We start from the raw sequence: 16,781 nt of genomic DNA on the forward strand, positions 1-16,781 counted from the left end.
ACATTTGTTCCTCTGCAAGAGCATCATGTGTTCTTAACTGCCTAGCCATCTCTCCAGCTGTGAGTAAATTGTTTCCTTGCTCCAACTAATCCTCCTTAGTTCCCAGGGCTCTCTTTTTTAGTGGTAAATAAATGGGCTTGGTTTGGCAGCGGGTTTCCTTTGCTTGTTTGGTTGTTTAAAACATTTTAGAGACCATGATCATTCATAAAGTAACTTCTGGCTTACACAGAATGCCATCTTCTTTGTTTGTTTGTTTGTTTTAGAGACAGGGTTTCTCTGTATTGCCCTGGCTGTCCTGGAACTCACTCTGTAGACCAGGCTGGCCTGAGACTCAGAGATCCTCCTGCCTCTGCTTCTCAAGTGCTGGGATTACACAGGTGTGCATCATCACAGACTGACTATTTCTTGCTGTGTTCTTAATTATTAGGGGTATTTTTATATTTAATACTAAGTAAGAGTAACTTTTCCTTCCTCTTAAGGTTTTTTGTTTGTTTGTTTTTGTTTTCGTTTTTTGGTTTTTGGTCTTTGTTTTGTTTTGTTTTTGAGACAGGGTTTCTCTGTGTTGCCCTGGCTGTCCTGGAACTCACTCTGTAGACCAGGCTGACCTCTACCTCAGAAATCCGCCTGCCTCTGCCTCCCAAGTGGTGGGATTAAAGGCATGTACCACCACCACATGGTGTCCTCTTAAGGTCTTAAAAAAAAAAAATCTGTCTATGTATGATATGTGTGCACATTCCCCCCCCCCCCACACACACACACAGAGTCATGTGTCACAGAGCACATATGGTGGTCAGAGGACAACCCATGCCAGTTACATCTCGTTTGAGACAGGGTGTCTTGTGTTTCCTGCTCTGTAACTGTCCTGTGAGCTCCCAGTGATTTTCCTATCTCTGCCTCTCATCTGCCTGTAGCTCTGGGATTGCGGCCATGCAGAGCCATGCCAGCCTTTATGTGGGCACTGGAGATTCAGTCAAGTCTTCACATTGCGTGGCATAGGCAAGCAAGTGCTTTACCCACCAAGCTATCTCCCCAGCTCCAGCCTTGTAAGTTCTCAGATGAAAGGGCAGGTGAACAAGAGAAAAACCAGCAGTTTATTGCTAAGTGCATGTCATATATACTGGATTCCTAGGGTGTGAAAACTTCTCAGAGAAGCGCCCAGACAAGGAAGAGGCCTTCAGACCCTAACCTAAGGGCTGGAAGCTTTTGAACAATGGGAGCAGAGAAGGCCTGGTTGCTGAAACTTTGCAGTGTGGCGCACTCTGGTGCCCCCTGCAGGTTGATTGGTGGCACAGCAGTCTTCAGTGTTGTTCTGTGGTCTTGTGGGGTGGGGGCAAGAGGCTTTGTTTTAGTGGAACAGGGAGGGTCCAGAGCACTAGACATCAGCCTTTATTTCCAAATAATCCTTGTGCCAGGTAGACATATATAGGAGTGGCATATTCTGGTCACCCCCGGTGCCAGTTACGTAGTGGCCTGCTTTTGTAAAGTCATTCCTCAGTGTATTAGGATTTTGAACTACAAACAGATTTCTACAGAGGTATTTTCAAGTTATTTTAATATTTTATAGCATTTTATTTATTCTCTTTGTATGTGTGTATGTGCGTGTGTGTGTGTGTGTGTGTGTGTGTGTGTGTGTAGAAAGTCAGTTCTTCCCTTGTACCATGTGGGTCCTAGAAGTTAAGCACTCGTGTCAGGCTCAGTGACGGGTGCTTTTACCTGCTGCTAAGCCATGTCACCGGCCTGTGTTTTCAAATGTTCACATTGGAGGGTCGTAGTATTTCTTGGTATCAATGCAGCAAGAGCCGTGATATTCTTGGTATGGCAGAATGGATGCCTCTTAAAGTCCTTAGGAACAAGATGTGAATCAAGTTGCTATGGTGGCACAGGAAGTTGTGGTTTCCCTGGCCACACTGTTCTTTGCTTCCCATTTACCACAGAATGATTCATTCACGGCAACCATTGGTCACCGCTGTGCTCTGTAGAAGAGTGGTGCCTGTCAGAGCTGCCTGCTCAGGCCTGCCTGTTTGACCTTCCAACACTGCCTGTTTCTCTTGGGTATGTGGGGGAAGTGCAGCCATAAAAGAGAACTTTGGGGGTGTTGAGGATGTTACTCAGCTGGTAGAGTGCTGACCCATGTTCCGGGTCCTGGGTTCCATTTAAACACTGCACAAATTGAGCAGGCTCATGCACATCTGTAATCCCAGCACTCAGGAGGTGGGGGCAGGAGAATCAGGAGTTCAAGGTCAACCTTAGTACTTAGGGAGCTTGCGTCATAGAGACTTGGTATCAAAAACAAACAAACAATTGAAAAACAAGTGAGCTTTAGGGTATGGACTCTTTTGAGTTGTGGGCTCTGTGTCCAAAACTGTCATCTGGTTCAAAGTTCTGGAGAACTCTGGCTGATGGGGCCACATATTTGCAATTTATGTGTTTACATTATGGTACACATTTGGATGTATGAGCACAAGCAGATTGGCATGCACATGAGCACATAAAATTCATAAATGCAATTATGTGGCCCCACCAATTCATAAAAGGGTCATCTAGTTTGATATTGAAGAATTTTGGGATAGTAATAACATGGGCTAGCCTCACCTGTAGGTCAAGGGCTGGGCCAAGAATCTTAGCCAGATTGTCTCCTCTCTCCCTTTAAGCCTCCCGTTCGAGCAGGAATTGGTAGTATTCCCATTTTAAAAGTGAAGAAAGGAAGAACAAAGAAATTAAGAAGTACAGCGGAGCTGGAATTTAGTAGCAACGATGGTTCAGTGGCTAAGGGACTTGGTGTGCAAGCTGACAATCTCCAGTCAGCCCCCTGGCATTCAGGTGAAGACGCCAGACATGGTAGTGTACATTTGTAATCTCAGGGTGGAGGAGGCAGAGGCTGGAGGATTCCTGGGGCTCTCTGGCCAGCCAGCATAGCCTGCCTCATGGGTTCTAGACTAATGAGAGGGGGACCTGACTCAGGGAAGGTCAGGCCAGTGAGATGGCTCAGCACATGAGTGCTTGCTGTCCAGGTCTCCTCCTAGTGGCCACTTTCTCTAGCAACCCCACCTCCTAAAGGTCCTATAGCCATCTGGGGACCAAGTGTTCACATATATTCAGACTGCCTCCTACGCACTTAATCATATATTTTTATTTGATGAGGTGAGATTTCATGTATTCTTTGATTTAGAAGCATTTGGTATTTTTAAGATGTCAAATCCTACTTGTGAATGCTAGGTCATTCTCTGTGCGGAACGGTGATGGCTGGTCCAGCTTCTGGGTTCTGAGTTACTTCACATCCTGTGATGCTGCTTTGTGAGGCAGCCTGAGGGGGCGCTGCAACCTCACTATCCTAAGTCCTTTCTGCTTCCTTTATTTGGTATGTGTGTGCATGTCCATGATGGGATGTTTTCATGTATGTATATGGGCATGTGGCAGTCAGAGGTCGCCCTTGGATATCCTCCTTGGTTTTGGTTTTTTTAAAGGGTTATTTATTATGTATATGTGTGTTTATGTTCATCGTGTGCAGCAGTTGCCCATGGAGACCAGAGGGTGTTGGATCTCTGGAACTGGGGTTACAGGCAGTTACAAGCCACTTAATGTGGGTGCTGAGAACTGAAGCTTGGTCCTCTGCAAGAGCTGTGTGTGTACTTAACCACACTGAGCCAGCCCTCCAGCTCTCTACCCTCTTTTTGCTTTGTTTGTTTGAGATGGGCTTTCTCCTTGGTTGGCTTAGAGCTCAGTGGCCAGGCTATACTAGCTCACCAGTACCCCAGGGGACCCCCCCCCCCGCTCTTCCCCTCTGCTGGCTCACCCCCCCTCCTTTTACACGGATGCTGGTTATTGAACTTGGGTGTTCATGCATATATGGCGAGAACTTTGCTGACTGAACCATCTCTGTAGGCCCTAGTATTTCCTTTTTTATCTTTACTTTTTTTTTTTTTTTTGCATTTAATAGCCCCCAGTTTCCTCTCTTAGCATTGTATGTTAGAATACTGTGTTGGCTGCAGTTAATGAACACACCATCTTTGATTAGTTTAATTTTTTATTTTTACTTTTTTTCTTGCTCAAGGTTTCCAGAGAGGTTCTACTTTATAATTCACTGTCGTGGATTTTTTTTAACTTTGTTTTATTATCATTGTGTATAGTGTGTGTGTTGGGGGTGGCAGGCCTGTGTGGGGTCAGAGGACAAATTTATGGAGTCATTTCTCTTCTTCTGATTATCTGTGGGTCCCAGGGATCAAACTCGGGTCATCCAGATTGTGGGGCAGGCATGTGTAGCAGCTGGCCTGCCTTCCTGTAGATCCATAGTTGTCCCAAGGCTCCTCTCAGCCATGATGGTTACTCTTAGTTCACATGCTTCTGGCAGCTCTGAGGACTGGCGGTGTAAGGGAAGATTCCCTTCGGCTAGAGCAGCAGTTCTCGGCCTGTGAGCCATGACTTTCTGAGGTCACATCTCAGATATTCTGCATATCAGATATTTACATTATGATTCATAACAGCAGCAAAATTAAGTTATGAAGTAAATGAAAATAACTCTATGGTTGGGAGTCACCAAAGCATGAGGCACTATCTTAAAGGATTGAAGCGTTCACAGAGGTTGAGAGCTACTGGGTTAGAGCTGCCTGGGTAGTCCCTATGTGCTTGTGGGGCTATGGCTTCTTGGGAGGAAGATCACAGAGGCCCAGTCACTCTCCTCACATCCTATGAGGGCATCTGCTTTGCACATGCTCTGTGCTTGTTAGTGTGGACCCCGAAGCAGTGTGATGTGCTGTCTGTGTAAAGTGTGCTTTCCCCTCTCAGCTGTCTGTCTGTCTGTCTCTCTCTCTTTCTGTGTGTGTGTGTGTGTGTGTGTGTGTGTTCTCACTTAGCCCTGTCTGTTCTCAAACTGACTATGTAATTGGATGACCTTGACCACCTAATCCTCCTGCCTTCACCTCCCAGCTGTCTGAAGTACAGGCCTAGACCACTCCCCTTGGTCTGTGTGGTGTTGGACATCAAGCCAAGAGCTTCACTCCTGTTAGGCAAGCAGACCACTGACTAAGCCATGCCCAGCCCCCAGCTCCCATCGTCTGGAAGTTATTTCTGTGCAGTCTCTAGTCAGAGAGCTACCCCTCAGTTCCTTAACTCAGCAGAGAATCCCCATGTCAACCTAATGCATTCCTGCTATTGGAAGACAATGGAAATCCTCTTCTCTTGTCCCCATCTGAGCTGAGCACCCCTATGCAAGGACAAGCAAATAACAACATATATACTTTCCATTATTCATTATTTCCTGTGTGACTGTGTGCTTGTTGGTATGGGTGATGCACGTGTGTTCAGATGCACATTAGGCGGGCACACATTCCAGTGTATGGTGGTGGTGGTGGTGGTGGTGGTGGTGGTGGTGGTGGTGGTGGTGTGTGTGACTGTGTGCTTGTTGGTATGGGTATATGCATGTGTGTGTTCAGATGCGCATTAGGTGAGCACACATTCTTGGGGAGGTCTGAAGTCTATGTCTTCCTTGATCAGCCTCTGCCTTCCTTTTTTGAGAAAGGTCTCTCACTGAACCTGAAGCTCATGTATTGGGCTAGGATGACTGCCTGCCTCTGGGCCCTCCTGGATCTACCCTCCCCAGTGCTGGGATCACAAAGGCAGACCATGGTTCTCTGGCATTTCCCATGGTGCTTATGCAGCAGGCGCTTTTCTGGCTGAGCCTTCTCCCCAGCCCCGGGAAAGGTTCTTTCAGTAGTCTGAGGGACTTCTCAGGTCAGTGGCTACCAGCCCTGCAGCTCAAGGATGGTTTAGTTATGATGAATGGCCCCTGGATTTTGATGGTGCTTTAGCTTCACTTTGTCCGATTGCTCAGACTGCCTGAGCCTGTAGCTGGGGATGTGCTTGACCCCATCCTAACACCATGTAAACCAGGCATGGTAACGCACGTCGGTAACTCCAGCATTCAGGAGGTGAAGGATGGAGAATCAAGAGTTCCCAGTCATTATTGGCCATACATGGAGCTAGCTGGTAGGTAGCCTGGGCTACACCAGACCTTATTTAAGAAAAGGAGTAAGGAAAAAGAATCTTGACTCCGGGTCAGAGCAGAACTGAAATACTCTGATCCTGTCTGGATACTTGTAACGAAAAAAATTATCATCTTCTCTTGCAGATGTCCCTTTGAGGACCAGCCTGCCACCACCCCTCAGAAATTACAAATATGGTAAGCATTTTCCTTTATTATTTCAAAAGATACATGATTTTGAATTATTTTTTGTTGACATGAATCTCAATGTGATGTTTAAATATTAATTTACTGTAAATTAAAGTTACTTTGGAGAGGCAGGAGGCATATCTTCCATATCAGTATGGAAATTTGTTAAGGAATCATACTGACAGGAGTCATAGCATGCTGTGACAGTCAGTTGTTACTGTGTAGGGAGTAGCATGCTTGTGAGGAGTAGCATTCTTGTGAGGAGTAGCTGATTGGAAAAACCGTTTATAAATAAGGTTTCTTTGCCAAGTAATCAGAGAAGAAAAAACCAGTGAGGGACTGAGAATTAAAGTTGTTTAGGGTTGTGGGTGTGGCTCGACCCGTAGACTGCATGGTTGGTGTTCACGAAGCCCTGGGTTTCATCCCTCTCCTGAATAACACTGAATGCGGTGGTGCACACTTGTAGTCCAGCACTCAGAGGGCAGAGACCGCAGAATCTGAAGTGGAAGGTTATACCTAGCTACATAATGGAGTTCAAGGCCAACCTGGGACACTTATGACCCTGTCTCAAAAGGTACTTTAACATTTTAAAGGCTAATTACTTGAATGCGCTAGTTTTATATGCTGCAAGTAGTGACCTAACAATCCAGTAGCAGGAGCTGGGGGTGGGTGTCAGTTGTTTGAATGCATCCCTCGTGTGCACAGAACCCTGAGATCCCTGCCGCTGCTGGGATAGACAGTCCCTTAGGTAGACAGTCCCTTAGCACTAGGAGGGGTAGACAGTCCCTTAGCACTAGGAGGGGGAGACATGAAGCTCAAAGTCATCCCTAGCTATAAAGCAAGCTTTAAAGGCTAACCTGGGATAGTGACACCTGTCTCACAAGTAAATAAGTAAATAGATAAGGGCTGGTAAGGTGGCTCAGCAGGTAGAGACACCTGCGATCTATCCTGTCCACCTGAGTTCAATCCCTGGGACCCACAAATAATGGAAAGAGAGAACTGACCTTCACATGTCCTCTGCCTTGGTATACATGTATGTGCATGCGCGTGCGTGCGCGCGCACACACACACACACACACACACACACACACACACACACACACAGAGTAAACATACCACAGTCAAGCCCAGGCTCTGTGTCATAGTGTTATAAAACCATCTGCTTCCTCGTCCTTAGTAGAGCAGCACTCAGCAAACTTGGGGTTCCGTCCCTGCTTGAAAGTAGCAAAGCACCTACCAACTATTTCTGCTAATTAGTGCAGACATCTGAACGTGTAAATGTTTTATAGCCCTGAGTCATTTTCCAGAGTGACTTTTCATTCCCTTCCCATCTAATAGGGCAACTGATGACCTACAGTCTTTCGAAATCACAATCTCTGTGTGCCTGCATTTTAATACCCAGAGTCTAATTGTGAGGTCGCAGAGGCAGGCAGGCAGGAGATGGAGGCCCTGAGTGGAAAGTGCTTTGATTTATGAGACCCGCAGCATTTACATACTCAACATTGAAGCAGAGAAAGGAATAAGAAGTGTGATTGAGGTAAATATGAAATTTCTCAATTGTGGCTTTCACTGCTTCTGAAGGAGATTGCCTTGAAGAATCTCAAAATCATAGCCTTCAATCCACCTGCAAATTACATATAGTTTCCCTTTTTTGCATATTGTATTGTGTGAATGTGTGTGTGTATGTGTGTGTGTGTGTGTGTGTGTGTGTGTGTGTGTAGGCAAATGTATACAATGTCAGCTTTTTCAAAAGATAAATTTTAAAGTAAAGCAGAGCTTGGGGGTGGGAATCGCTCACTTGGGAATCGCTGAGCACTGAGGATCTGAGCCCCCCTCCCCCCAATTCATGGAAAACATGCTAGGCACAGCGGCAAGTTTGTAATCCCAGAGCTGAGAGGGGAGAGGCGGATGTGTTCTTGGGCCTGATGTAATCCATGAACCCAAGGCCAGTGAGAAACTCTGCCTCAAAAGTAAATAAATAAACTTGGTGCCTCCTGAGGAGAGACAGTTGATGTGGCCCTCTGGTTTTCACACTCACACCGTAACCCTAACCTTAACCCTACATACTTGTGTACACAAACATCCATCCATCCATCCATCCATCCATCCATCCATCCATCCATCCATACACACCACAACTATATAAAATAAGCTAGTGTAACCATCAGAGACTCATTGGGGTAGAAAATGCATCATTAGAGTACTGACTTGTTAACCCCATTGCATCACAGCATTCAGGGGAACTGGCAGAAACAGGAAGGAATTGCAGAAACAGTGGGTCCTGATGGGAGTGGAGAGGCTCTTTGGGTGGGTGTGGCTGGCTTTTCACCTACCCTGGTCCCCTGGTTTTTGTCTGGCTTGTGGGGACAGGACAGTGTGCTGGGTGCTGATGAGTGTGAGGGTACAGTGTGAGTGTTGGGGTACAGTGTGAGTATTGGGGTATGGTGTGAGTGTTGGGGTATAGTGTGAGTGTGAGGGTACAGTGTGAGTGTTGGGGTACAGTGTGAGTATTGGGGTATGGTGTGAGTGTTGGGGTATAGTGTGAGTGTGAGGGTACAGTGTCAGCTCTCTTCTCTGCTGGTCGTCGTGCTGTTGGGTGAAGGGCCCACTCTTACAGCCACCAGAGTTGGCCATCTCTGAGACCCTCCCATTTAATTAGCATCTACATCTGTTGATTCAGTCATTCATCCCAGGGGCTCAGCCACCATACATTTGGACCCAGAGTAATCCTGACTTTATATTCTTTGCAGATGCTAAGCCTGTGTGGGAGTTTTAAAATTATATTTATTGTTTGTTCGTAGTAGAATAATTCTAATCCAGTAACATGGCTACCCTGGCAGGGGATCACATCCAGAGACCTACTCTGTGGGATCCGACTGAACACAGACGTGCCCTTAGCACACACTTTTAATCCCAAACAATGATGTCTCATTTAGGGGCACACAAAGTGACAAATCAGAGACCAATTTAACAGAATGAGTCAGAGACAGGGTACATCAAAGTCTCATGAGAACAGACGGGAAAGAGGCTACTTAAGCACTGTGCAGGGAGCTTCTTCCTGGGCGCTGCCCATGTGGTGGCTGCCATCTGTTTTTGCGGCTTCATGGCTGCCCTCTGGCCTCTGGTGAAGCCCAAGATCCTCAAAAAGAGGACCAAGAAGTTCATCAGGCACCAGTCAGACCCATATGTGAAAATTAAGCAAAACCAGCAGAAACCCAGAGACAACTAGGTGCGGAGAAGATTCAAGGGCCAGATCCTGATGCCCAGCATTGGTTACCGGAGCAACAAAAAAACCAAGCACGTGCTGCCTAGCGGCTTCCAGAAGTTTCTGGTCCACAATGGCAAGGAGCTGGAGGTGCTGCTGATGTGCAACAAATCTTACTGTGCTGAGATTGCTCACAATGTGTCCTCTAAGAACGGAGGAGCCATCGTAGAAAGAGCAGCACAGCTGACCATCAGAGTCGCCAATCCCAACGCCAGGCTATGCAGCAAAGAAAATGAAGAGATGGCCTGTGTGCATGTTTTGTGTTTAAATAAAATCACAAAAACTGCCAAAAAAAAAAGAAAAAGGAAAAATAAAAAAAACCTCTGCAGGGAGTCAATTCAGTTCAGAGCAATTCAGATCAGAGCAGTTCAGTTCATGGAGTTCAGAGGCAGTTTTTCTACACAAAGCAATTCACTCAGAAGCTGAGAGAAGCCAGTTTGAATTGGTCAACTCAGAGAGATGTTTTGGGCCTGAAATGCTGAGTTGGACCAGCCAGCCAGAGTTCAGAAAGAGCTAGAAAGGATGAGCTTATTTTAGTAGGCCTCTGAGACAACAGTTACATCTGGTGAATAAAAGTTACTTTTACAGTTTGTTTGTTTGTTTGTTTGTTTTGAGACAGAGCCTCTCAATGTAGCCCTCACTGGCCCAGAACTCACTGTACGGACCAGGCCGGCCCCAAACTCACAGAGATCTGCCGGCCTCTGCCTCCTGAGTGTTGGGATTAAAACTGTGTCATAACACCTGGCAAGCATTGTGTGTTTATGTGTGTGTGTGTGTGTGTGTGTGTGTGTTTTAAGGCAGTGTGAAATTTAACAGTGCATGGGCTAGCATGCTAAATACTACACAAATATAAAATGCTATTTATTTTAAACACTTAGAGCCTCATTTTCTCTGTCGTTGTGATTATGTGTATGAGTTTTTGCCTTTGTATATATGTGTACCATGTTTAGGCTGTGCCTGTATGGAGTTATGACAGTTGTGAACCAACATGTGTGTGCTTGGATCCAGGAAGCAAACCTGGGTCCTCTGCAAGAGAAGCAGTGTACTTAAGTGCTGAGTAACCTTCACAACCCCTATCTATATATTTTTAAAAGATTTATCTCATTTTTGTCTGCTACGTCTCTGTATGTATATTCCTGTGGAGGCTAGAGGGAAGCACTGGGTCTCCTGAAGCTGAGTCACAGATGATGGTCATGAGCTGCCAGCGTGGGTCTTGATCCTCTGAGAGAGCCACACACACTAACCCTCAGGCAGTCTCCCTAGCCCCATAATAGTGTGTTTATAAAATTGCACACTCACGGAAGTTTTAGTAAGGAAAGATGCTTTTGTTAATAAAGTGGTTTGGGGATTTTTAAAAAAGGAGTCATAATAAACATGTCTGTAATCCCAGCACTTGGGGAGCTAGAAGCAAGAGAATCAGAACTCAAGACTAGCCTTGGCTGCATAGCAAGTTCAAAACCAGCCCAGGGAAGCTGAGACCTGTCTCAAACTAAAATCAAAGCCAAGCAAAATCAAAAAACCAACAGATCACCCCAAAGTCAGGATGAGTGATGATGTAACTGTAGAAGAAGGGACATTTTTCTTTGCTTTCTTTGGTTTTGCCAATTTTATTGAAGAGAAAAATCTGGTGAAAATGTCTGCTCAAAACATTTTTGGCCTGCTTCTTAAAAAAGAAAATGTAGCTTTCCTAGTATGGATTTGCTGAGCACATGGAGCATTTATTTCACATTAGGCTTGGAGAGATTTCTCAGCAGTTAGATCTCTTGCTGCTTTTGCAGGGGACCCAGGTGTAGTTCCCAGCACAGATGTGGTTGCTCACAGCCATCCTTGACACAGTTCCATGGGGACTGAATGTCTTCTTCAGACTTTTGATGGCACCAGGCTCAAACATGGTACATATACATCCATGCAGCCAAAACACTCATATAATAGAAAATGAATACATCTAAAAAATATGTTTTGCATTAAACAGTAACCCATTTGGTAAGGAGCTTGCTTTGCTCATCTGAGGCATGGGCGTGTAAAAAAGCCCAGCCTGGTAGTGGACCCTGGAGATGCAGCACTGAGGAGGTAGAGACCAGCAGGGTCCTGGAATGTGCTGCTCAGCCAGCCTTGCTTACTTGGAGGGCCAGGTAAGCAGAGTATGTGAATTCCAGGACCAGTGAAAGACTCTCTGTAAACACTGCATGGCTAGCCAGAAGGGAAGACACCTGACATCAATCTCAGGGTTCTATGTGTGTGCATATAGATACAAGCACTCCATGCACAAACACCTGCAACACGTATATATACATGTGCATGCATCCATACTCACATGCATGCACATGTACACATATGCATATACTCATACTGTATGCACATGTAGGCACATAAACATGCACACGTACACACATGTGCACACCTATGGACACACAAAGACATAAGAGATATTGGTGTCTTTTGGGTGCTGGCCTGCTCACATGACTGCTGATAATGTAGGTAATTCAAACATTAATGTTTCAATTCTGAAGGTGACAGCATTTCACCTACAGACCCTGTACCTGCCTTGAGGGCTGATTGGTCTTTATAAGCCACTTTTCTCACTTGTGTCTTTTTTATTTACAGACAGGGTCTCACCATGCAGCCCTGGCCAGAACTTGCCCTGTAGACCAGGCTGGCCTGGAACTCACAGAGATCTGCCAGCTTCTTATCTCCTGAATAAAGATGTATACTACCATGCCTGGATGTTCACTTGTGTCTTAAGATTTATATATGGATTGTTTTTTGTATATAATTGTTCACTCTTGGATTTTAGTGGCTATAGAAGATAAAATGGAGTTATGTGTTTGCTTTTCAGACTTCCGGTGTTCCATTGTTCCACGCCAAAGGCCTAAACTTTGAACCCATACACACATGTCTGACCCACAGGCCTCGTGAGGCCCAATACAAAAGTAACACTCAAAACATTACCGAGTTTTCTGTGATTTGTTTTTTGCAGTTCAGTGGTTTCTGATGGTGAACTTTGTAGATGACAGTGTCATATCACTCAATGTCAAAGGGTTGGACACTTATCAACTGAAAATATTTTCTATATCTCTCTCCCTTCCTCTTTCTCCCCTCCCTGTTCCCTCTCCTCGGTTCCCTCCTCTCCCCTTCCCCCATTTTGTCCCTCCTTCCTCCTGCTAGGACCTTCATATGCCAGGCAAGGCTTCACTACTCTGGTCTCCTATACTTTGAATAATTTGCTAAAATCCATTATCTTTTACAGTTGAACAGATTTTAAATAGGTATGTTCATAAAGAAAGGGTTTCTGTTTTTCCAGTTTCTTCATCTAATAATTACAGCAGACATTTTTTAGATGCATTTGTGTGAAGAAAAAACTTGTTTTGTTTTTCTTTCAGATACACTAAAGATTCTTCATCAAGCTCACAAAGCAAAGGTGTGTGTAGGGGTGTATCTGATGGGCAGGGGTTTTGATGGGCGGGGTTTCTGATGGGTGGGGTATTTGATGGGTGGGGTTTCTGAGGGATGGGGTATCAGATGGGTAGAGTTTCTGATGGGTGGGGTATCTCTGATAGGCGGAGTTTCTGCTATACCTCCTCCACAAATGTTGCTGCAATTGGGAATAAACAAATGGACTTGTGTGTCTAAAATATCTTCTATGCTAGAAATTTATTTTTTGGAGTATTTCTTTGTTTCTTTTCTTTTGCTTTTTTTCCGTTTTCCTTTCTCATTAAAGGGGGAAAAAGTAGAGGCTGAGAGATGGTTTAGTCAATAGTGTTTGCCTTAAAGGCATAGGGACATGAGTTCTGCTCCCCAGCACCGAGGAAAAGCAGTGGTGCACACCTGTAATCTCAGCACTGGGAAGGTGGAGATGGGGGTGGGGCTGGATCTCCGGGTTGACTTTATAGATGCTAAGCGTGTGTAGCTCATGGGTGCAGGAGTGAAGATGTGGTAGGTGGAAGGAGACTTTTGTGAGGTCCATGAGGACGTGACAACTCCAGAGGAGGATTATACATCCTTTTGAAGTGGATGGAGAGGAAGAACCAGGACACCACATCTCCACTGGTTCATACTATCACAGGCCGTGCTGGCTTCAGCATTTTCTGATTGGACTGTCTTAAACAGCAACCATGTCTGTCTTTTCTAAGTGTGTCTGAGGTTTCCCCATGATGTCTCAAAGTAAAGGCTTTAAAAACGAAAGAAATTACAACAAAATTGGCAGAAATTGAAGAAAGTAACTGACATGGACAGACATCTGGCATTTACATAAACACATACAGACACGTATGTATGCACATACTCCACATATATACAAAGCCAAGTCGGACCAGTGAGATCCAACTTGGGATCGGGTAAAAGTGGGTAAAAGTACCTGTTGTCATGCCTGACAATCTGAATTAAATACCTGGGACCTGCAGGGTGGAGTTGTCCTCTGACCTCTGTTGTGGGCTGTACACATCTGGTAATCATACACACATATACACAATTAATAAATGTAATTTGAAGATGTAAATAGTCATGTGTACTTGTTAGTAATAGATCTTTTAAGAAGTGAATAGCTGGGCATGGTGGCACATACCTTTAATCCTTGTACTTGGAGGGCAGGGAGGAGGATCGAGTTCAAGGCCAGCCTGGTCTACATAGTGAGTTTCAGAAAAGTTAAGACTACATAGAGATACCCAGTCTCAAAAAAAAAAAAAAAAAAAAAAAAAAGGAGGGGGGTGTTAATTAACATATGCATAAAAATACCTGCCACCTATTTAGACAAAATAGGCAAAGAATGTAGTAAAAACCCACGTTGTATTTTATAAAAAATTCCTGTTGTCACCTGGCAGCATAATCTCTTTCACAGTCCTCATTCTGTGCCAGAAAACAAAGGTCCAGAAGTACACACTGGCACTCGGTGTGGGTGCTGGCCACAGGGCTCTGGTGGGTGGTTCCACAGAGGCACAGGCTACCCTCCCAAAGCGTCCCTTACCTGAAGAGAGCTATGTGTTTTGTGCCTTTATTTATATGATCTTGACATACTCATGTAAGGTGGGGACAATGGTGTGCTTCTCAGGCAGGATGGGGACATCTTTTCAGCCTCATTGGCCTTGCATAGTCTTCTCATCGAAACCGTCAGCTCAATCTTATATGAGCTGCTTGAAGATGAGGGACATACCTTTGTGTGGTTATGTGTATCTGTACATGTATGTGTATATGTATGCACACGTATCTGAAGACATCAAATGTCAACATGGAATTTCTTCTTCAATTGCTCTTCAGTTTCTATCGGTGGTGGTGGTGGTTGTTTTGAGACAGTCTCACTGTGAAGGTCCAGCTGAATTGGAACTTGTTATGTAGACCCAGCTGGCCTAAACTTGCAGAGATTGGCCTGCCTCTGCCTTGAGACTGCTGGGATCGAAGGCTTGTGCTGCTAAGCCTGGCTTCCACTGTAGCTTAGAGTCTCTCACTGAGCCCAGGGCTCCTGATTCCGCTACACTGGCTAAGCTCCTGGGTTGGCTACACTGGCTGGGCTCCTGAGCCAGCTACACACTGGCTGGGCTCCTGAGTCGGCTACACTGGCTAAGCTCCTGGGTTGGCTACACTGGCTGGGCTCCTGGGTTGGCTACACTGGCTGGGCTCCTGAGCCGGCTACACACTGGCTGGGCTCCTGAGCCGGCTACACACTGGCTGGGCTCCTGAGCCGGCTATGCACTGGCTGGGCTCGTGACTCAGTTACACTGGCTGACTGATCCCCAGGACTGTCCTTCCTCCACCTTGCCAGTGCTGGGGTTGCACACATGCACCACCATGCTCAGCTTTTGAACTCAGGTCCTTGCAATTGTTTGGCAAGCACTTCCCCAGCTGAACTATGAGACACCTGAGCCCTGAGGGACCATGTCTTATGTTCATGCCCCTTCATGCCTCCAGCACCTAGTGTAATGCTTGGGTCATAGGAATTCTTATAGTGTTTATTGCATTTTCATTTATTAATTGTGCGCGTGTGTGTGTGTGTGCATGCATGCTGTGGTGCATGTGTGCTCTCAGAGGGCAACTTTCAGGACTCTGTCCTCTCCTTCCACCATGCAGATTCCCAGGATGGCCCTTGGGTCCTCAGGCTTCAGGCGCTGCCCTCTGAGCCGTCTCACTTACTCTCCCTAACAAGAGTTGAGGGAAGTGCCCATGAATTTATCACATTTGATTCTTATTTCAAGTCCCTGGTACAGTTATAAAAAGCTTTCAGGTAAACATGTGTCACACATGACAGGAACAAGTGTCTGCCCGAGAGTGTCAGTTGGTTTTGGGTTAGAGTGACATTTATTTCATCTGAAAATTTGACAATGTCTCAAAATATTGCGCTCACATGTGTTGGAAGCTACATTGTGGCATCTGCATTTTTACCAGAACGTTTTACTACAGTCGCCTCCTCAGGCTTCACCTTGGGCTTCGTGTGAGCGGTGTTTTCATTGACTCCAAATGGTAGGGAAGGCAAGGTATGGCTTTGTTTTGAATTTTTTAGTTTCTTCTCTCTGCTGTGAGAGAATGCCTGACAAAAGTGACTTAACAGGGTTTTGTTATGTCTGTATTATCTTCTATAACTAAAGCCCAGTTGTAGGGCATAGTCCATCATGGAGGGGCAGAACCATGCATGCTGGAACCCAGCGCCCCTCGCTGCTGTCTGTGCAGCGGCCCCGGGAGAGGAGGATGCCCTGCTCCATTACTGTCTTTGGTACTCCCATGAGACAGGATCCCTCACTGAGCCTAGAATTAGGCTGAGAGGTGGTAAGCCCCAGCTACTCCTATCTGCTCTCCATATGGTACTCTCCAGCAGGCACCTTCAGCTTTTTGAGGGTACTGGGGCTTTGAACTCAAGTCCTCGTGCTCAGAGAATGGCCTTCCTCAACGAGCCATCTCTTCAGCCCTTTTTATAAGAGAGAAAAAGGACTTTGGAAGACAGCACATGATACATTTCTGTTTGCACAGCAGGATTTATGGGAGCATCTCCACACTCGTGGCACGTGCAGCAATGGGGTCAGGAAGCCCATGTGAAGGCATCGGCTCTGCAGAGGAGAGCTTCGTACCAGGGCTACCAGACAGGAGACTTTCTAATTCTAATTCATTCTCTCTCTCTCTCTCTCTCTCTCTCTCTCTCTCTCTCTCTCTCTCTTTTTGGTTTTTCAAGACAGGATTTCTCTGTGTAGCCCTGGCTGCCCTGGAACTCACTTTGTAGACCAGGCTGGCCTTGAACTCAGAAATCCACCTGCCTTTGCCTCCCAAATGCTGGGATTAAAGGCGTGCGCCACCACCGCCCGGCTAGTTTTCGCTCTTTATGTGCTTGGAGAACTTTATATTTAGTCTCTGTGTTCTTTTTTTTTTTTTTTT

General features: G+C 45.7%; 1 protein-coding gene and 1 pseudogene across 5 annotated transcripts in view; both read left to right on the plus strand.

Annotated features, from left to right (window-relative positions):
• Positions 1-16,781, plus strand: part of C5H2orf76 (chromosome 5 C2orf76 homolog) — a 69,077-nt gene that overhangs the window by 33,545 nt on the left and 18,751 nt on the right. For all 5 annotated transcript variants that reach the window (XM_029539203.1, XM_029539201.1, XM_021198754.2 and 2 more), the window contains 2 exons: positions 6,125-6,175; positions 12,812-12,849. In XM_029539203.1, the coding sequence (XP_029395063.1) occupies positions 6,125-6,175; positions 12,812-12,849 (89 nt within the window). The remainder of the gene's footprint in view (positions 1-6,124; positions 6,176-12,811; positions 12,850-16,781) is intronic.
• On the plus strand, positions 9,270-11,224 carry LOC110321313 (annotated as a pseudogene).

The sequence above is a fragment of the Mus pahari genome, chromosome 5 (genome assembly GCF_900095145.1).
Source record: "Mus pahari chromosome 5, PAHARI_EIJ_v1.1, whole genome shotgun sequence".
NCBI classification, from domain to species: Eukaryota; Metazoa; Chordata; class Mammalia; order Rodentia; family Muridae; genus Mus; species Mus pahari.